This window comes from Rhinopithecus bieti, unplaced genomic scaffold, assembly GCF_001698545.2.
Source record: "Rhinopithecus bieti isolate Rb0 unplaced genomic scaffold, ASM169854v2 scaffold_36869, whole genome shotgun sequence".
NCBI classification, from domain to species: domain Eukaryota; kingdom Metazoa; phylum Chordata; class Mammalia; order Primates; family Cercopithecidae; genus Rhinopithecus; species Rhinopithecus bieti.
Window position 1 is genome coordinate 201,977 of NW_016815448.1, and position 21,640 is coordinate 223,616.

The window sequence follows — 21,640 nt, forward strand, 5'->3', positions numbered from 1 at the left end:
GTGTACATTTTAGATAATCCATTTTTTATCCATACTTCTCTTTGAAACCTACCTTGTAGCTGGTGAGCATAACACACTTACTATAGTTGTACTGAATTCTGTATTTTATATTTAAAAAAAAGATCTCTAAGAAAGTAATTTCTAAAAGATACTGCCTTTACTCTCTTACTATAACCTTTCATGAAAAAATCTGTTTCTCAGGAAGTTGTTTGGACCAGAGATATAAAATATAGTTGATTTTTCTCATGGCTTAGAAAATTTGATAGCAGAAGGTTATTTCAGATTTTAGGAATTAATATGGAAATAAGGATCTGAATGTTGTGCTGAAAAAGAGAAGGGAGGACTAGATGAAGTGTAAAGAAGTAATCAGGGATTACTGGGAAGGAATAGAAACCAAAATGTTACGTAGAAGTAAACTGATTAACAGTAAATTTATAAACAATCGAATGGTGATAAATATAGTCTGAGGATTACATGGGGCTTGGTGAGAAATACGGTTTTTCTGAAGCCACGCATGTTTGATGTCTTGACACCTTTTGTTTTCTTAGGAAATGGAGAAAGAAATAAAGAATGTATTTCGTAATGGGAATCAGGATGAAGTTCTCAGTGAAGCATTTCGCCTGACCATTACACGCAAAGATATTCAAACTCTAAACCATCTGAATTGGCTCAATGATGAGGTAATATTGCATCTATTTTTACATACAAATAACAAACATTAAGTGGCAGTTAAATTAAGGCATTATCTCACTATTTCTCAAAATGTGGTCCATGGATGACCTGCATTGAAATCATCTCTCATAGGCCCCTTCATTCCTGTAACCATGAGGGAGTGTGGTGGAGACAGGCATTTTTAACAAACATCTCAGGTGTATTTAAGAATCTGAGAACCACTGAATTTACCTTTTCTTGTAGTGAAGATTTGAACACTGAAGAAGACATTCACTCATTGGTATTCTTACTCTCTTTAAGGTTCTTATTCTGCAGTTCATCTCTTCTGAACAAATAAGTATTAGCTGACCATGTTGCAGCATGAAGGAATACTTTGGGATTTCTTTATAGGAATCCAGTTTTACTTCCCTTTCTACCTAAGTTCTACTCATTTTAGATTGCTTACATTATGAATAATAAGCTTTCCAAAATAGCATCCATTTATGTATGATATTTTTTAAATGGACATTGACAAAGTTATATTATTATTAAATATTTGAGGTATTGGGGAAGTTACGGTCTTCACCTCCTAACTCCAGTTTATTTTAAGTATGTTAATTACACTACAAGTTTTAAACTGATCTATTCCTAAACCTAAACCTGTAGGTACCTGTTTTATTTTAGAAGGTTATTTTTACAGCAAAGGAAAACTGGGTTGGGTCTCTTTTCCTAAGTACCTTCTTTCCGTGAGCATCCCTGCCTAATCTGGGTATACTCAAGCTTCACAGTTGTGGAGGATTTTTAGTTTCTCAGTGTAGTAATCATTAAATATTTTAGATATCCATATCCTGTTTTTGCATGATCAAGACCTTCCAAATAATATTTGCTAATAACTATTGATCATTTACCTCATTAGGTACGATTCATGTTCTGTGTGTTTTATTCTTGTAATAGTCATCATATCTTTGGAGGTAGATATGATAGTTTTATCATCTCCATTCTACAGATAAAGAAACAAGGCATATAAAGATTTAAAAACTTGCAAGGTTATACAACTAGTAAACAGCAGAGCCAATATTAAGACCCAAGTATTGGGTCTTATCTACTATATCTTACCACCTCAGAATCTTAAATTGGATCCTGGTCTTAGGATCAGATATATAGAACTTAGGAGCCATGTATCATGTCCAGGATGCTGGTTTTCTCTGGGGCCAGCCCCATTCTTTTTGCCACTAGTTGGTTTATAAGATAAAAATTTCAGAAGCTCATCACTCCCTGAATAATATCTGTGACCAAGAATAATAAGGAAGACATGGTTTGTTACTATCTTTCTTTAGAAGAAACCCTCTTTGCTTCTTTTGGCTCAGATATTAGAACATTGGTTCAAATAATAGAGAAAAAGAGTTCACCAAATCAAAGGAGGAAATGAAAATCAAGGATAGTTTTAAGTATCCACTGTTAAGTTATTTTTGATCTGTGGTCTTTTGCCATTTTTTTTCCTGCCATTGCTGGTGGGGAGAGGTCAGTTATTCTAAAGGGATAGTAGGCTTTAGTTTGTTGTAAATCATGGAAAACCTCCTAGAGGGCAGCAATGAGTAGGATATGAGCTGAGTTCTTGCAATTTACTGTGGCATTTACCTCAGTGAGATTCCTTACAGAGACAGCATTCATCAGGACATATTTTCCATTCACTGGGCCCATCAGAGGCTGGAGTTTTAGCAAGCTAAGTTAATGGAAATTACATTATTTTAGAGGAGATGAGAGGAAGGAAAGATTCTTTGTCTGCTTTATCCCTACCACACCTAGCCATAACTTTTGTAGAAGGAGTGCATTTCTTCTCAGTTCAGAATAATGTTATCCTTGAAAGTGAGTGCCAATTCACATGTCCATAATAATGATGGGAGCTATCTTAAAAAGCACCATTTTCAAAGTACCATGCTTCGTAGGCTTTCAAAGTTACTGCCCTTGAGAAGCTAACATCCTGATGGAGTATTAGTAGATATCCTTAAGTATTGATACTCATTGAAGAATACTGAATTTTGGCCAGACGCAGTGGGTCATGCCTATAATCCCAGTGCTTTGGATGGCTAAGGTGAGAGGATCACCTGAGGCCAGGAGTTCAAGAGCAGCCTGGGCAACATAGCAAGACCCCATCTCTACAAAAAAATTAAAAATTAGCCAGCCATGGTGGCATGTGCCTGTAGTCCCAGCTGTTCAGGAGGCTGAAGCAGGAGGATTGCTTGAGCTAAGAAAGGAGGATTGCTTGAGTTTAGGAGTTTTAGTTTATAGTGAGCTATGATCGAGCCACTGCACTCTAGACTGGGTGACAGAGCAAGACTCTGTGTCTTAAAAAGAAAACAAAACTTAATTCTGTTTCTCAGTTGTGAACTCTCAGTCTTCTTTTGCAAATGATTTGTCCTCTGTTCAATTCTCTTCTTCCCTTAAGTAGATATTTTCATTAATAATCATTTCTGTTTTTTCTGTTTCCTTTTTTATAAGATGTATTAAAACTTTCTCCAAAATAAGTGACTGATATATTATTCTTTCCATTTTATAAACAAAGTACCATACTTTGTAGGCTTTCAGAGTTAAAAAGGAATATAAGAGCCAGGAAGTAAAAGGAATCAGATTCAGTTTATAAGGAAATTAAAACCCAGAAATCCTATTTTTGGGATATGTATGGAAAGCCGTTAGGATACCCCATTCCTAAAAGAAAAGTAGACCACAGTACCTATTCATACAGTAGGTTTTAAAAATTTTTTCATAAATGGATTTCTCTAGAGGTGAGTTTGGTTAAATTCCGTACAACTTCAAAGGACTAATGATTGACAGGATTAATATAATAAAACGTCTCAAAAATGGAATGTGGGAACTGGCTGCCATATAAAGAATACCAAAGGAGGCAAGAAGACTGTTAAAATCAAGACACTGTAGATGGGGATTTCTATTCTGGGTCAGGAGATTAGTTATTAATAGAAATATCTAATTAAGGAAGGGAGGATGGAGTTAAAGCGAGGAGAAATTACGCTGGGAGCAGTGGCTCATGCCTGTAACCCCAACACTGGGAAGCTGAGGTGGGAGGATTGCTTGAGCCCAGGCTGTCGAGGCTGCCGTGAGTTATGATTGTGCCCCTGCACTCCACTCCAGGGTGGGTGACAAAACAAGACTCTGAGACCCTATCTCTTTAGAAAAACAGAGAAAGGAAAAATTAGTTGCAAAAGTAGAAGTAGATTGAAACAGTCAAGAAACAGAAGGAAATATTTTCAAATGGGTGTCATTATTAGAAACTATGCATTAATTCCTGGAGATTGAATTGGATGACTTCTAGAATCCCTTCCAACTTTAAGATTCTAGGTTTATTGTCGTGAGTACTGCTTTAGGCTTTGTGTTTCTCTTTATGGCCAAATGGTTCTCCTTTGAGGGACTAAGGATTGTTTTAAAAGGCATCAGATAAATTTAGAAATACATAGATACAATTTAGGTATACAAGTAAATAAAACTGACTTTTGCGTCTGGTCATGATAAAGGAAACAAGTTTTACCCTTTCAGCTTAACTAGAAAATTAGACAAAACATGAAGCAACAATTTTCAGACATTGGGTAACAGGTAGTATCAGGCAGTGATCCCTGAGGGAAGGGAAATAAAAGGGATGTATGCTATAATATCCCCAGCTTTCTAGGGTAGGGTGTGTGTGTTGTGAAGGAGGGACTGGTAGAGCCTGTGCAGAGGGGCTTCCCTCCAGTCTTTGGCTGAGTACCAATTTGTGCATGTATGAGAAGAAGCTACCGGAGGCTGGGGAAAGAACCACCAGAAAGAAGGGATCAGCACAGTTTTAGAGCCAGCACAGGTGTCAGTAGTTTATGTTCCAACCAGTTAGAGTAGAAAAACCTCCTAAGTCACAGGGCATTGAATAGAATCCTCAGAGGGGTATTGCCTCAGAAATAGGGTGAAACTGACCCTAAAATAAAACTGACCCTAGAGGATCACCTGAGGCCAGAATAAAGGCTGCTCTGGACCCATCATCACAAAGCCTAAAAACAAGCCTCAAAAGCCTGAAACCAATCCAGATAACCTATATCCCAGAGAAAAGCCTAACAATATTTAAAGGAATACAACAAATTCCAGCAACAACAAGGCCCAACATAAAATTTGCAATATCCAGCATCCAACTAGAAATGACCAGAAATACACGAGGAAGGAAAGTACAATTTATGATGAGGGAGAAAAGAAACACCCAGAAATGACCAAAATAATAGAATTAGCAGACAAGGATATTTAAAAAGTTACTATAAATATCTTCCACATATTCAAGAAGTTAGAAGAAAATGGACATCATGAGGAGGGAAATGGAAGATATTTTTAAACAAGACCGACATTGAATTTCTAGAAATGGAAAATATATCTGAAATAAAAATACATAAGGTAGTATTAATAGTAGATCAGACACTTAATAAGAAAAAATTCGTAAACTTGAATAGCAGTAGAAACTTGAATATGAGACACACAATAAAAGTCAAAGAAAGATGTCAAGAGCATCAGTGAGCTGTGGGATTATACCAGACAGGTTAAGCATGTAATTGGAGTCCCAGAAGGAAAGGTGGGGGCATAGGTGGTGTTAGAAATTTATTTAAAGAAATAGTGATGGAAGATTTTCCAAATTTGAAAACTGAACTGACAAGTTTGAGAAGTTCTCCATCCCCCAAGTAAAAGAAACATCATGCTAAAATATATAGTAATCAAGTTGCTGAAAACTGGTGATAAAAATACTAAGTGCAACCAGAAGGAAAAAGGCACATTAAGTACAGAAGAACAAAGATAGGTATAACTGTCAGAAATGATGTAGGCCAGAAGACAATGTAGCTACATCCTTAAAGTACTGCAGAAGAAACAATAAAAATTCTATACCCAGCAAATATATCTTTCAAAAAATAAGGCTGTACTTTTCCAGACAAACAAATGCTGATAGAATTCAGCACCAGCAGACCTGTACCAGAAAAAATATTATGTGTTCTTCAGGCAGAAGAAAAATTGCAAATGGAAATGTCAGTCTACACAAAGGAATGAAGATGAGTGGAGTTGCTCTCATTTTTTCATATGTCTAGAAGAGAGGTGACTAAGGCAGAACTAAAACAACATACTGTGGGATTTATAACATATAGAAGTAAAATATAATCACAGCACAAAGAAGGAGACAAAATAGACAAATATACTATTGGAAGATCCTTATACTCTACATAAAGTGGTATAATGTTATATGAAGGTAGACTATGATAAGTTAAAGGCGTAGTAAATCATAGAGTAACCACTAAAACATAAAAATTAAAAGCAAGATATATTTACTAAGTCAATAATGGAGATAAAATGGAACTTTAAAAATTCAAAAGAGTTGGAAAGAAGAAAAAAGATAAAAAGAACAGATAGAACAAATAGGAAAAAAGAGCAAGATGGTAGATTTAAACCCAACCACATTGATGTTAAATGTAAATTACCTAGGTCAGCATTGTCCAACAGAAATATAATGTGAGCCACATATTTTAAATTGTCTAATAGTTACTTTTAAAAAAGTAAAATGGGCCGAGTGCAGTGGCTCATGCCTGTAATCCCAGCACTTTGGGAGGCCAAGGTGGGTGGATCACTTGAGGTCAGGAGTTTGAGACCAGCCTGGCCAACATGGTGAAACCCGGTCTCTACAAAAATTACAAAAATTAGCCACGCAGGGTGGTGCATGCCTGTAATCTCAGCTACCTGGGAGGCTGAGGCAGGAGAATCGCTTGAACCTGGGAAGCGGAGGTTGCAGTGACTGAGATCACACCACTGCACTCCAGCCTGGGCAATGGAGTGAGACTTTATCTCAAAAAAAAAAAAGAGAAAATAAAATGAAACAAGTGAAATTAATTTTAACATATTTTATTTAAGACCAGGCACAGTGGCTCACGTCTATAATCCCAGCACTTGGGAGGCCAAGGCGGGTGGATCACTTGAGGTCAGGAGTTCAAGACCAGCCTGGCCAACATGGCGAAACCCTGTCTCTACTAAAAATACAGAAAATTAGCCCGGCATCATGGTGTGTGCCTGTAATTGGGAGGCTGAGGCAGGAGATTCACTTGAACCCAGGAAGCAGAGGTTGCAGTGAGCCGAGATTGCACCACTGCACTCCAGCCTAGGTGACAGAGCAAGACTCTGTTTCAATTAAAAAAATATACACATATATAAAAAATATATATTTAATATATGTTATATATAAATAATATATTTTATAAAAACATGTATAATATAGACCGGCCACAGTGGCGCACGCCTGTAATCCCAGCACTTTTGGGAGGTAGAGGCAAGTGGATCACCTGAGGTCAGAAATTTGAGACCAGCCTGACCAACATGCTGAAACCCCGTCTCTACTAAAAATACAAAAATTAGCTAGGTGTGGTGGCAGGCGCCTGTAATCCCAGCTACCCGAGAGGCTGAAGCACAAGAATCGCTTGAACCCAGGAGGTGGAGGTTAAAGTGAGCTGAGATCACACCACTGCACTCCAGCCTGGGCAACAGAGTGAGACTTTGTCTCAAAAATATATGTATATTATATATAATATATAACATATATAAGATATATATAAAATAATATATATTTATGTGTAATATATATTTGATATATATATATCAAATATATATTTTGTATGTAATATATAAAATAAAATAACATTATTTAACCCAGTATATCCAGAATATGTCATTTTGGCATATAGTCAAAATACTATTGAGATATTTTACCTTCTCTTTGAAATGTGCTATGCAGTTTACACTTACAGTACATCTCCAGTTGGATTAGTCACATTTCAAGTGCTTAATAGTCACATTTGGCTAGTGGCTGCCTTACTGAACAGTATAGGGTAAATAAACATCCAATTAAAAGGCAGAGATTGGCTCTCCTTGGGGAGGCCAGCAAATTTCCAGATAAGGGGAACTGGTGGGCAGGAAAAAGGCATGCAGCGGCCCTCTTGAGCCAGAAGAATATCTGCTGACTGATGCCTGGGGGACCAAGCCCATAATTGTGGAGCTGAAGCTGCACTGTGTCCCTTGCTTCAGTCTGACCTTTGGGGAGCCTGCACAGTTCTGACCTCAGTTAAGAGCTGAGGGGAGAAATTTGAGAATGTTTGGCCCTGTGTAACAGCAAAAGGATTCATTGGTGAGGGTGTCTGGCAGGTATCCGTAAAGATAATAAGATGAAAGGAACATCGCTGTTTGGAAAGTGTCATGATACAGTACACAAGTTGTGCTGCCTCTGTGGCTGTAAGGCCTACCACCTTCAGGAGTCAACCTGTGGCAAATGTGGCTCCCCTGCTAACGGCAAAAGAAAGTATAACTAGACTGCCAAGGCTAAACTAAAATACCACTGCGACTGGTTGAATGAAGCACCTAAACATCATATACTACAGATTTAGGCATGGACCCTGTGAAGGAACAACACCTACACCCAAGAGGGCAGCAGTTGAGTCATCCAATTAATCTTAAGAATTTCAGTGATTAGTCATGCAATAAATATTCCGGTTTTAAAAAATGTATATATGTTAAACATATGTTTATATGGATATGTTATATCTGTATTACATATATGTGAAAAGAGGCAGAGATTGTCAGATTGGATTAAAAAGCTGTCTGTAAGAAACCATTTATTTATTACTTATTTTTGAGATGGAGTTTTGCTCTTGTCACCCAGGCTGGAGTACAGTGGCGTGATCTTGGCTCACTGCAACCTCAGCCTCCCAGCTTCAAGCGATTCTCCTGCCCCAGCCTCCCGAGTAGCTGGGAATACAGGCACCTGCCACCACACCCAGCTAATTTTTCTATTTTTAGTAGAAATGGGTTTTCACCACATTGGCCAGGCTGGTCTTGAACTCCTGACCACAGGTGACCCACTGCCTTGGCCTCCCAAAATGCCGGGATTACAGACGTGAGCCACTGCGCCTGGCCAAGAAACCATTTTAAATGTAAAGACATAGGTTTACAAAAGTTAAAGGGCAGAAAAAATATACCCTGCAAACATGAATCAAAAGAAAAAGTGACTTATTAGCATTATACAAATTAGATTTCAGAACAAGGAATATTATCAGTAATAGAGACATTTCTTAATGATAAAAGGGTCAGTTCATCAAGAAGGCTTAACAACCGAAATATGTACACACCTAATAACAGAACTTCAAAATGGGTGAAGCATAATCTGATAGAACTGAAAGGAGAAATAGACAAATCTATTACTATTGGAGGTTTCACTGCCTCTGAGTAATGGATAGAATAAGTAAAAAATCAGTAAGGATGTAGAAGACTGAAACAGTTAGATCGATCCTATGCACCCAAATGTTTGTACACCAGAAACACTTTTTCCTCTACTCAGCCCTCTATGCCCTATCCTGCGTGGAGAAGCAGGATAACTGGAGCATTTTCTGTCTCTCTATTATTTTCCCTCCAGGACCCAATTCTCCCTCTCATTCCTTGCTGTCAGTTTACGTGGATGAATTGGAAAAATAGCAAGCTGACATGTCTCGTTTTTGGGGGATGGGTTCTACTTTACAAACACATATTAGTTATTACCAGTTGTTTCCAATTGGAAAAGCATTGGACTGTTGGAATACAGTATTTCTAACTTCACCAGCTAGTGAAAGGCCAATGAGGACCAAACTCATAGGAAATATAGGGGACAGGAGGATGGTGAAGGAGGAATTAAGATAGAATCTACATAGCAGACTGTAATTACATTGAAGCCACAGCTAACCAGGCAGACTAATTACCTACTTGGTAAGCTTCATCTCTGAAAAGGAAGAGATGTCTCTCGGCTGTTCAGCATCACAATAGCCTAGTGTATAGAGAGCATATTCTTACTTGATTGGTAGTATAAAATAAGAAGTAAAACTTAATAGTGAAGTACCAAAGTCACCTGATTTTTATTGCAGAATCAGAATCTGGAACCAGAGCTCTTGCATTTTGATGAACATTCTTTTTTTTTTTCCCTGAGTCAGGGTCTCACTCTGTAACTCAGGCTAGAGTGCAGTGGTGTGATCATAGCTCACCGCAGCCTCCAACTCCTGGGCTAAAGTGATCCTCCTGCCTCAGCCTCCCAAGGAGCTGGGACCACAGGAATGTGCCACCATGCCTGGCTTTTTTGTTTATTTTTAGTTTTTAGAGAGAAAGTCTCACTATATTGCTCAACCTGGTCTCGAATTCCTGGCCTCAAGTGATCCTACCACCTTACCCTCCCAAAGTGCTAGGATTGTAGGCAGGAGCTCACGCCCAGCTTTGTCTAGCATTCTAACTTTCAGAACATATATATATATATATCTTTATGGGAATGAGGGGAATTGGTAGTGTTCATAGTTTGATAATTGTTTCCAAGGAGTAGTTAAATTTGAGTGATGCTCAGTAAAGAGAGGAAACAGCCTGCAAAACATTTAAGTTCAACTAGACAAACCTAGCCTTAGGAATAGGTTTTCCTTAGAGAATAAAAGCTGATTGCATAAGAAGGAAAAAAACTAGGCAAAATGAAATAAATTAGTTAAGTGAATATGATGAATCCACCATGTGCTGTACACTTACGTGTGGAATAAAATGATCAGAACTAAAGTTTTCTAACATGACTCTTTGGCATCCACATTATTATGGTTTATCTCTTTGAAGTGTTTCTCAATAGAACTAGCCCTGATTAACCGGGGATTTATGGAAGGTCACATGGAGAATAGTAGTTATTCTCCATAAATGACTCCATTAACATGTTGCTTGCCTGTCTTTCTCTAAAATTTTAGCTATAATTCTGATAATTTGTTCCTTGAATTGGCATGTGAGAACAATTCTGTGTGCATGTTCGCAGTGAGGGAAACCTGCCTTTCTGGTTTCTGTAATATTACTAGGTTAGCTCCTATGAGTGAATGACCTGACCCATACTATTCAAATGCTGCTGTTCAGTTAGTCTTTTGGACTTTGTGGTTGACAAGGGTGAATTTAATTTGAAAAATCAGAATGGGGAGGTCAAGGTGAAAATCTAGAGAGGTAAAATTGGAAAAATGGCTTTTGTCCCCCCAAAAGTTGTCTTGATCTCTGCTCAGAAGCATTGTCATGCACAGGCCTTTTAGAACATTTTTTTCTCAAGCTGATTAGACGGGTTCAAAGTATAAGCATGAGAATGGCTAAAATTAAGACTACTGGTAGTGAAATATTTTATTTCTAAAAACATGAGAAAACAATAGTTTGGCTGGTTTACTGGGGAAGAGGGAAGATGCAAATGGCATTGGTCATTTATGTCATTGTGGTAACATACAGGAAAAGGGGATTGAATCCTTAATTTGAAAACATTGTAGGCGTTTCTCTGAAAGAAAAGCTTTTTTCAGCTTCAGCCTGGCAGCTCTTCAAATAAAATCTCGGAGGAACAAGGCACTATAAACAACCCACCCATCCCTAAACATGACTGCATAGACAAGTAGATGCTTATGGCCAAGGCTGCGAAGGCAGCAGGAAGGGCAACTCCTTAAGCACCAAGAGCCACAATGAGCAAATAGAGGCAAGTGTGGGTCCCAGAAAAGGTGACAGGTGGACTAACGTTGACAGTAGTCCTCAGATTGTGGTATATTGGCAAGACAAACAGCAAGGACAGGGCTGATCTACTTTTAGCTCCTTATTTCAAAGGGAATTTAGGATCTGCTGGTGCTAAGAGAGTCTTGTTTGAGGAAAGGGCTGTTGCCAACTTGGCATAGGGAACCGTTGTCTTCACAAAATGCAAGCAAATGCTGTGACCATCACTGCTCCTCTTTAATCTTGAACACTGTGATCCCTTCTCTCATTTCTTTTTCCTTCATCTTCAGCCCTCCTCTGTGAGATGACATGTAGGACTTCTTTGTTCTCTCTTAGCTTATTTTTTTGGTATGATGGTGTCTTGGCTGAACTATGGCAATTTTCCTCATTTGGATGGAGTAATAGCTAAAAAATTGAGGAGAAAGACTTGAATCTAAATTCTGCCTCAGATGTCAGATTTACATTCTCAGCTAATGTGGGGAGCATTGAGGTCACCAAACTCCCTCCTACTGGGATCTAGGGGAAATGAAAAAGAACCCAGATCATTCCTTAGAGCTAATTAACTAGTTGACTTTGGAGGAGGCTATTTCCCTCTCAGTTGAGAAACTTTGGTTGGGTGCAGCAATGGAAGAGGAATTCTCAAAGGGAACAGATACCATGCTGTCTGATCACTGGGGTTCTCTATTCTTGTTCAGCTGTGTTGGTCTTGAGCTTTCTAGTGAACCCTCTCGAGGTGAAAAAACAAGCAAAACTCAGGCTGTGTAAGTCCAGCTAAGCTTCCTTGGTTTCTGGAACTCTTTCCTCTTGAAAAATAGAATAGTGATGTATAGCATGACACTCATTTATGTCATTCTTTTTTTTTTTCACTTCAGACTTACAATTCCAGAGGTAATCTCTGATAGACACCTAGGGGAGATGTATCTCCATGGCTGTCAGGTGCTTCACCGTCCTTATCTCTCTGCCTGGTTCCTTTCACCTCCTGCTTCAGTCCTTATTTCTTGTTGGAGTGTATAAGCTGTCTGCCCCATGAAAGGTTTCACTTACAGTGACTGGCAGGTCATCTGCTTATGTCTTGGATTGAAGGGCTTACCCTATAACGTGGCCAACATTTGGGATGGGTAGAAGGCTAGAGGAATCAGTGAATTCCTTCTTGCCAATTTTTCCTCATTAGAGAACATAGTTTACAGTCTAGAAATCTACTTGCTGGGAAGATCCTACTGCATTTGTGGCTGCCTTCAGAAACCTAGAGGCATCCTTTAGCACCATTATCCTGAGGGGCAGAGTTAGATTGGAAACTTATAGTTGAGAAATACCTGATTCTAATTGTGTCTTGATTAAGTATCATTATCTGTAACAACTGAGCTCCAGTTATCTGTTGGGCATCACACTAGGCAGAGAGTAAGCCACAACCTGAGTCCTTTGGGCTGGCTGGGCCTGTTGCTCAGTCATCAGAGCTGCAGAGAAAACAGTGTCTTTCTTCAGTCCTAGCCTTCCCCACCTCAGAGTTCTGCCTCATGGCGAGTGTGGTTTCCCCGCAGCTGCCTAGGCATCCTCATCTATAGGGCCTTTCTCTGGTCTAGACCATGCTCCGGTGTGTTCCTGGCAGTGTTCCCTGCTGCCTACCCAGTATGTCGTTGCTTACTGTTGGGCAGTAGCTCACTGTTCTGGCATCCTGGTGTGTAAATATTTGTCAAAGAACAGGGGCATTTTCCCATTCCCCAAAAAGCATTCTGAAAAATGTGCCTGTTTTCTTAGTCATATTTCCAAGCCGTAGATCAGTTAGCCCATTCATTCCTTGCAGTTGACAGACACTGGCGTGACCTCAGCTGGCCACATAAAGTAAGTATGCAGTAACTTCCGGCACAATAACTTTCAGGTTTTAGTACCAAAGAGTCCTGGACCTAATGGAACCATACACAACACAGTCACTATTAGAGAAGATGTTGTTTCATTAACAGAAAGAATCATACATCTCCCCACTCAGGCATTGTAATTTCTTTCCACACTTGATAGTGAAGGCATAAATGGAATCAACGAAGATGAGAAAGCTAACCGTATAGATTCTGGGGTAGAACTTTACTCTTCATGTTTGTGACTTGACTTTTAGGTCTCATATAAGGTAGGTTTTTGTGCTTCCATGCGTGCCTTTATATAAAGGTGACATTGCTGAGCTACTATCAGTTTACAGGTGTTTTTCTAATATAATTGATGGCTTCTCCTGTCACTTAGTTCTACCTGAGACCAAAAGAGTTTGCCTCTGCAGGATGGGTTATTAAGTTGAAAAGGCAGTCTCAAACCATGGAGCAGAGTTTTCCACTTCGTGCAAAACCATGTGGCTCTGATATAAAGTGTGAATTCTTGATTTTAACTTGACTAACACTAGGCTCTAACTGAGCTCAGTATCTACTTAAATTGCTATCACAGTTCCAGTAGGTAAAGGTAACTGCTAATGTATCTTATTAAACTGTTTGCATGCCTTCCTTTCCTTTTCTGTAAGCCTCACCTAACATCCCTGTCTTTCTGCAGTCTTTTGACCTAACCTTCAGTCTTCTGCAAGCCTCGCCAGCGTCTGTACTCCCAACCCCATAATATATGTCAGCTTTTTCTCTTTTCACTGTTTATAGCACTTCAGCCTTCCCCCTTCTAGTCAGAATTTGATTTAGAGAAATGAGTCTGTTGAAGACTTAATTCAGTTTATTAGGAAACAATTACATATGCTATTCAATACAGCAACTGCAACTGCTTTGAAAGGCTAGGCCTGAGTGTCTATTCTAATAGGTGTAATTTCGTCCCACAGATCATCAATTTCTACATGAATATGCTGATGGAGCGAAGTAAAGAGAAGGGCTTGCCAAGTGTGCATGCATTTAATACGTTTTTCTTCACTAAATTAAAAACGGCTGGTTATCAGGCAGTGAAACGTTGGACAAAGAAAGTAGATGTATTTTCTGTTGACATTCTTTTGGTGCCCATTCACCTGGGAGTGCACTGGTGTCTAGCTGTGAGTACCCCTTTCATTTTTGATAAAATGTAAAAGCTATGTAATTATAAAACACACAGAGGGTAGTGAGTAGTAGTTCTACATTTTCCCTTGATTGTTGAGAGAAAGAGTGTTTAGTAGTAGGTTGACTAAAATCAGATAGATCAATGAAGTTCCTATCAAGATTGGGATATAGATTTTGAAGAAAGCTATGGAATTTCCTTTTCTGGAAATATTTAAAAGAGAGTTGTAGGGTGTCTAAGCAGCCTTAAAGGAAGGCATGGGGGGAAAAAGTGACTTATTAATGATGCTGCCACTCAGATTCTGTGACTGTTATTTTCAGCCTAATTGTGACTTACCTTGCATACTTGGTAATTTAATATTTTTATGACTGTGAGCATTAGCTTAATGTGTTAATAAAACTGTTTCACAGTCTATTTTGGATTACATTTGAAAACCATAAAGCTAAAAGGAACTTCTCAATATAAAGAAATAAAACCCAGAATCTGCTCACCATCTTTCTGAAACTGTGGAAATGATTTTGAGATACTCACCTTATATTCCCTGAAAATCATGTAGTTTCTTCACTGTTGCCCACTTTGCAGAGGGAGAAAATGAACATTAGAAAAAGGCTTCACAGCAGTAATGGGGCCACCCGTTGATCAGTGCCATCATAGTTTTATGTGAATAACCCTTTATTTTTTTTCTCTGCAGATTAAGCATAATACAATGCAAAGTATCAGTCAAACTTATCATGATTTTGTAGGAAGTCTGGCAGAAGGTTCCAAAGGGCAGGAAAGGGAAAAGCTTAAACCAATTTTCTTTACTTCATAAACACCCAGATTTTTTTTCTTATTCTCAGGTTGTGGACTTTAGAAAGAAGAATATTACCTATTACGACTCTATGGGTGGGATAAACAATGAAGCCTGCAGAATCCTCTTGTAAGTAGGGAGTTGAGGACAGAAGAGTTTGATATCGGGTATATGTGATGTTTTTCCAGTAATAGAACTCAGTTGTTTGATACCTTCAGTGGAGTGATTGATAAAATCTTCATATTAAGTAAAAATGCATATTTTGTGTCTAAGTAAGTTTAGTTTAAAAACAATACCAAAGTAAGCCCTAATGGGAGCAATTACTATCCTAAGGCACTAAAATATAGACTAGATATAAAGATATAGATGCTACTTAGAAATCATTTAATCCAACCTCCTCGTTTTTCAAATGAAGAGACCAAGGCCTACAGAGGTGCCTTTGATTTGCCCAGGTCCTATTAGTTAGTGGCTCAGGTGGAAACCAGAATACAAATCTCTTTATGCTCCACCTGTTTCATTTTCCGAAATACCTATTCCTCACTATACCACTCTGATGGCCAGGAGGAAGTAGATTCCACAATGGTGAACAGTTTGCACTGTTCTATCAAAGGTATGTACTCAATACATTGTTGATTTGGATTTAATTTTTACATAGGAGAACCAAGCCTAACAATAGTAAATAAATACCTCAGTAGTGCCAGAAAAGTACTTTTCTTCCATTAGATTGAGTTCTAAAGGACCATATAAACCAAGGAAAAGAATAAAAAGAATTGTTCCTCAGAAGGAATCGTATGTAGAAGGAGCTTAACTATTATAGGCAGAGGTCGTGTTCCTTTTGAGTTGACAAGAGTGGACATTAGAAGAGGCAAGCTAGAAGAGGCAAGCTCAGCTCTGGAGAAAACTGAACAATCCAGGGATTCCTTGCCCAGCATTACATACTCTTTTCCTCAGAAGAGCAGATGAAACAAATTTGTTCCTAGGGATTGTCAGCTGCATTCTTAGTGTGGCAGCTGTCATCCATGTTCTCCACTGCTTATCTCATTCTCTCCTGATACCTTTAGGCAATACCTAAAGCAAGAAAGCATTGACAAGAAAAGGAAAGAGTTTGACACCAATGGCTGGCAGCTCTTCAGCAAGAAAAGCCAGGTACTTTTCATCTTGATGAAATAAAAATCCTAAGAGTAGGGTATCTGGGGAGGAAAGAATTTTACTGCTTAATTCCCAGGGACCACCTGTCTTAGTGTCTAGCCTGACTTCAGCTTGGTTGGTTGGTTTCTGGGGGAGGATAAATTAAGCTATCCGTAGGAAAACAGATAGTGTGTTTCTTATGTAGAACTAGGTTTGCTAAATGCCCAGATATTTTCCTAAGCTTTTCACTCCTAAGGGGAATGTTTGTTGATTATTTGGCCTCTGGGGAAGGGAGCAGTTTTTATACCTTTAGGTGCCGTGGAAGTCTGAGATAGTCTCCAGTGTGATTACTATGAAGTACCTAGACCTGACTGGAATGTTATATTTTGTTTCTTTGAGCCTGTGTTGTCCCGACTGAGGGGGCCAGAGTCATCTGTTTATAATTTAGAGAAACCTGTATAATTTATATCCTTTCGTTCTTATTTTTAATCTAAGAAGGAGAGAAGCTTGGAAAGATGTCATTTTTGTTGTTGTTGGTCTTCCAGGAAATTCCACAGCAGATGAATGGAAGTGACTGTGGGATGTTTGCCTGCAAATATGCTGACTGTATTACCAAAGACAGACCAATCAACTTCACACAGGTGAACTGAGCCTTCCATAGGGAGCTCTAGGATTACCTTGTCTCCAAGCTGCCCTGTAGATGTTTTTCTCTCCAGTTCTCTTTAGGGGCCTCTGCCCTAACCTTTAGCATGCTTCAGCCCATGATTCATAACACTGATGGTTACTGCCTGAGGCACATCACAAAAGAAAGAAAATTAGTGATAAGCCACGTCCTGGGTTACCACACCTCAGTTATTGTAGTAAAAGTTTCCTGGTCAAGAGCAGAACCTCCTCTGCCTGTCTCCTCTACCTACTGTAACTTCTAAAGAGAACTGGGACCAGAGCAAGTTTCTTTAGTTCCCTTGCATTCTGTTAGTAGTCAGGTTTGGGAATAGGTCATACCTCAATCTCCTAGTGTAATTTGTTATGCTGCCCCCTCCCCTGACCCCTCACTTGATGAATCTGGTCAGTCTTCTCTTAGAGAGTGATTGGTCATTTCTGTCCATGTGGTCCCTCAGACCAAAGTGGATTGAGACTAGAGATTATGGTTTATTCTGATGTGTTCTCCACTTCAGTCTTTTACTTCTGTTTGAATCAGTGGCTTTACCAGATTTTTCTACCATAGCCCTTTGTCTAGACCAGCCTGAACTGACTCTTGAAGTTCCCTTAATTCTTCTAAAAAGTGAATTTTTTATTTTAGGCCTAGGCTCATATCCTCTTAAAAGTTCAACATAGAGGACTTATTAGACACCATTCTCAAAATTCTTAGAGACATGTGGGCATAGTCTGGGGATTCCTGGAAATACCCAGTGTAACTTCTAAGGCTATAACGATGAAAAATAGCAGTAGAAATTACAATAGAAAAAAAAATGAAAAGAAAAAAACCACATGTAACCAAGAATGAATAATTTAAAAGACCAGAAATGCAACTGAGACTGTTTGTTGAAAACCTTGCAAAAGAAAGAAGTATGGGGAAAGGAGTATTAGGTCTAGACAAAAGCATTGAAAATTAAGGGTGTCTCTGTGTCTCTACAGCAACACATGCCATACTTCCGGAAGCGGATGGTCTGGGAGATCCTCCACCGAAAACTCTTGTGAAGACTGTCTCAGTTAGCAGACCTTGACCATGTGGGGGACCAGCTCTTTGTTGTCTACAGCCAGAGACGTTGGAAACAGCTGCTCCCAGCCCTCTGTTCTTGTAACACCCTTGATCCTGGACCAGGCCCTGGCAAGATGCATTCACAAGCACATCTGCCTTTCCTTTTGTATCTCAGATACTATTTTTGCAAAGAAACTTTGGTGCTGTGAAAGGGGTGAGGGACATCCCTAATCTGAAGAGAGAGACTGCTTTTCACTTCTTCAGTTCTGCCATCTTGTTTTCAAAGGGCTCCAGCCTCACTCAGTCCCTAATTATGGGACTGAGAAAAGCTTGGAAAGAATCTTGGTTTCATATAAATTCTTGTTGTTAGGCCTTACTAAGAAGTAGGAAAGGGCATGGGCAAAAGGTAGGGATAAAAACCACCAGCATATACATGGACATACACACACACACACACACACAATTTTCACGATGTATAGTCAGGAATGTGACTGTAAACTGGATTTTGGGGCACAGGCATAAGTCCCCTCCTCCAGGACCTTTCCTATTTATATGTCCCTATACAAAATCCACCTGCTTTTATACGTAGCTGTTTTATCATCTGTAGCTTCATCCTATCCGGAGGCACAGCACATGAGCCCTGGACAGGTCCCAAAGTTCCAAGCAGTCCTTTCCTTAAAAGCAGGGGTTTGCATGTGCTACCAACACATGATATGGGGAGACCCACCCAGGGAGCGGTTTCAGTGGCGCAACAAAGCACCACTTTTACTGTTGCCTGCTTCTGACCAAGAAGAAGAAGGACCTTAGTATTTAGCATAAAATTCCAGCGTTGGATGAATACAGGTCTAGTTTGGTCTGTGGCTAGTTTAAATATGTTTCTAACCACAGAGAATTTCATATGTATACATATATATATACATATATATGTATATATATGTATAAAATTTCACAGGGATATGCTTTTTTTTTCTTTTTTAAAGACTGAATGTGTTCACCATTTAGCCTGTAGATTTATTTCCATTTTCCAAATTCCAGCACACAGAGATCCCAGCCCCTATGAGTAGGGTGTTTGTGGACTACCTAATGGAATATTTTGAGGCCTGGATGAACTTTGCCATATGGGTAGAGGTTACAGAGGGGGGATGATATTTTCAGCTAAAAAAGAAACGGGTGGAGTTTGGACTGATCAACTTGAGATTTTAAAACTGCTATTCCTTTTCTTTCTAGCATCTCTCCCCACCCTCTGAGAGCTCCTCAGGCTTAGATAGTGAAGTGATCCAATGCCAGTGTCATTTTGTACTTAAGTTCCAAAGTAGGAACATTTTATACTTTTTTCTGTATTGTAATAGGTAGTTTTGTATGAAATCTTTTCTCTCCCCTTGTACCACATTCTTTCCAGCATTGTGCTTTTTCCCTGGGCTTATTTGAAAATTTTACTGTTTTATACAAGCTTGTTTAGTACATTTTTCTATGTTTTACCACAAGTTACAATTTGAAAAGAAAACTATTTTTTTTAAATATTCCATTGTTAACTGAATGTTACTGTTTCCACTCCAGCAACTACATGTCCTACCTTCAACTGCCTGCCTTTTGGGGAAAGACCACCTTTTGTGTGCTTGTTTTCTCTCTCTCTCTTTCTTTCCCTTTCTGTTTCTGTCTCTCTTTCTTTTCTTTCTTTTTCTTTGTTTTTGAGTTTTCTGTAGGAAATAAATAGCTTTCTGTATATGAGTTGCTGGGGACCTTCACATTCTCTTTTAGGAAGCTGTGGCATGCAGGCTCGTTGCAGGACTCCTGGAATATTGTCTAGTTCTTGGTATTTACTGTATGTAAGCAACAACTTGAAAGGTGGCAGTATGATATAGATTTGGACTATAAATCAAAAGACCTTTTTCAGGTTCTTTCACTATTGTCTGGGGGACTCAGAACAAGATTGTTCTCTGTATTTATTGTTTGTCCATTTAGATAACATCTGTCTTACCTTCCTCACAGACTTTGTACAGACCAAAGCAACAAATATTTATTGCCATGTATAGCAGAAAATGAAACATGCAACAAAAGCACTTTGAAAAATATATAAGGAATTGTTGAGCCTGTCTGAATTTGGGCCCCCTTTCTGACTAATGCAGTTTTGCACAAGGTAGAAGTTAGTGACCCTGAGACCATCTTACCACCCTGGACCTGGTCCAAATACAGACTTACACAGTGGACCATTCTTTCCTGAGCTAGCCAACAAGATCAGGGGTATCTGGAAACTCCCCTTTGTTTAGGGGTAGGCTTTGATGACCAGGAAAAAAATATATATTTCTGCATTTTATGGCCCAAAGGCATGTTATTAATATCTTACGTAATTTGCTTTAAACTAAGTAAGACTTTTTTCTCCTGTCTTCCCCTTTCTCCTGTGTTCAGTGCTCATATTCACCTGCCTTCCCTAAAAAAGGAATATTTAAGGGATGATAAGCACTAGATGCCAGCTATAGAGATCTCAACAGAAACCATAGTCCCAAGACTCACTCTGAGACCCTGAACAGAGAATACCAGATAGACCTTTCTTATCCATTTGAGAAACACATGGTCTGAGGCACAGAGGCTAGTTACATCCCATTTGTCACCTGGGACCCACCATTGCTCCCAGGAGTCCTATTTAGGGTTGAATGTAAGAGTACTTTTCCCTCATCCAGCCTGGGGAATTTGTGTCAACTGACTCCTCTATATGAGATGCTTCATACTTTTATGTGGAATTAATTTCGGTATTCTTTAGCCACTGTAATCGTGCTGGCATCTTCTACCCACTGCCCCCAGCAATGTTAGCACCAAGATCCTGAGGTAGAAACACAGATAACCTAGAAAAGCACTTCCACCAACCCCATCCCATAGCCTGTCCATTACTGCCTGGTTTTACATGGCCCTTAAACAGCTCTAGTGGGTAAAGGGGAAAGAATTCCCTTAAGAGCCCCAATGTTTTTATTGTTGCAGCTTCTGTTCCTGTGCCATCCTTCCGGCTTTTAAATATGTCTTGCCGGAGTAAGAGAGAGGACTGACACCTGAGGTTTCTTTTTGTTTGGTCCACCTGGATGGACCAACGTGAGGTGGAATATGATGCTTTCACCCTGGGAGTTCACATACCTAAGAGAGTCGGAAAAAGAGGTGTTAGGTTAGTAGGCCCTATTGTTAAACAGGCCATGTGCTAAACTCCTGGGAAGGGTACCTTATTTCCCTGCCCAGGAGCAATGCATCCACAGCTTGAAATTCCAAAAATATGGGAAGGGACAAGGCTCATCCCAGCATCCTTTATTACAGTCTAGGGCCTTGTTTTACCTGTACTGACTCCTAACATCTGTCTACTAAAAAAACACATTACTATTCCCAGCTTTGAAGGTGGAGAAGGAAACATGGGACAGAGGGTTATGCGGGTCACCTGTTAAAATAAAGGATACTTACACATACTTCCTTTGTGGGAGAGAAAAGAGTGGCTAGGAGGCTTTGAGCTGGAGAGGGACCTTGAGGAAATGTTATTGCGGGCTGTCTCTTTGGCCTGTCAGGGAGATGGTAGGGATAATTCCAATTGTGTGAATGGTTGGACCAGGTGTCTGGGGGCCTTATCAAACTCTTAAGATTCTGGAATGGTATTAAGCGCCACAATGCTGCTGGGAAAAGGAAGTCAAGGCAGAGATTCAAAGTTAAATTTTTAAGGCCACTGGCTTAACACTGGCTTGGTTTTAGAGTTAAGGCGACAAGACCTTAGCTGCAGACTTTTCTCCATTCCAATCTAAGGAGTAGCCATCAATTCCTTACTTCTGGAGATTGCCTTATCCTTTACA

At 39.3% G+C, this 21,640-nt stretch overlaps 1 protein-coding gene across 5 annotated transcripts in view; it reads left to right on the top strand.

Annotated features, from left to right (window-relative positions):
* Positions 1-20,205, top strand: part of SENP1 (SUMO specific peptidase 1) — a 63,636-nt gene extending 43,431 nt beyond the window's left edge. For 3 of the 5 annotated variants that reach the window (XM_017853146.1, XM_017853147.1, XM_017853142.1), the window contains exons 13-18: positions 549-680; positions 14,000-14,203; positions 15,045-15,124; positions 16,057-16,141; positions 16,669-16,764; positions 17,759-19,921. In XM_017853146.1, the coding sequence (XP_017708635.1) occupies positions 549-680; positions 14,000-14,203; positions 15,045-15,124; positions 16,057-16,141; positions 16,669-16,764; positions 17,759-17,821 (660 nt within the window). In that variant the 3' untranslated portion in view covers positions 17,822-19,921. Of the gene's footprint in view, positions 1-548; positions 681-13,999; positions 14,204-15,044; positions 15,125-16,056; positions 16,142-16,668; positions 16,765-17,758 lie in introns of all 5 variants that reach the window. The other 2 variants (XM_017853144.1, XM_017853145.1) reach the window with 1 other exon arrangement.
* Positions 20,206-21,640: the final 1,435 nt, after the last annotated feature.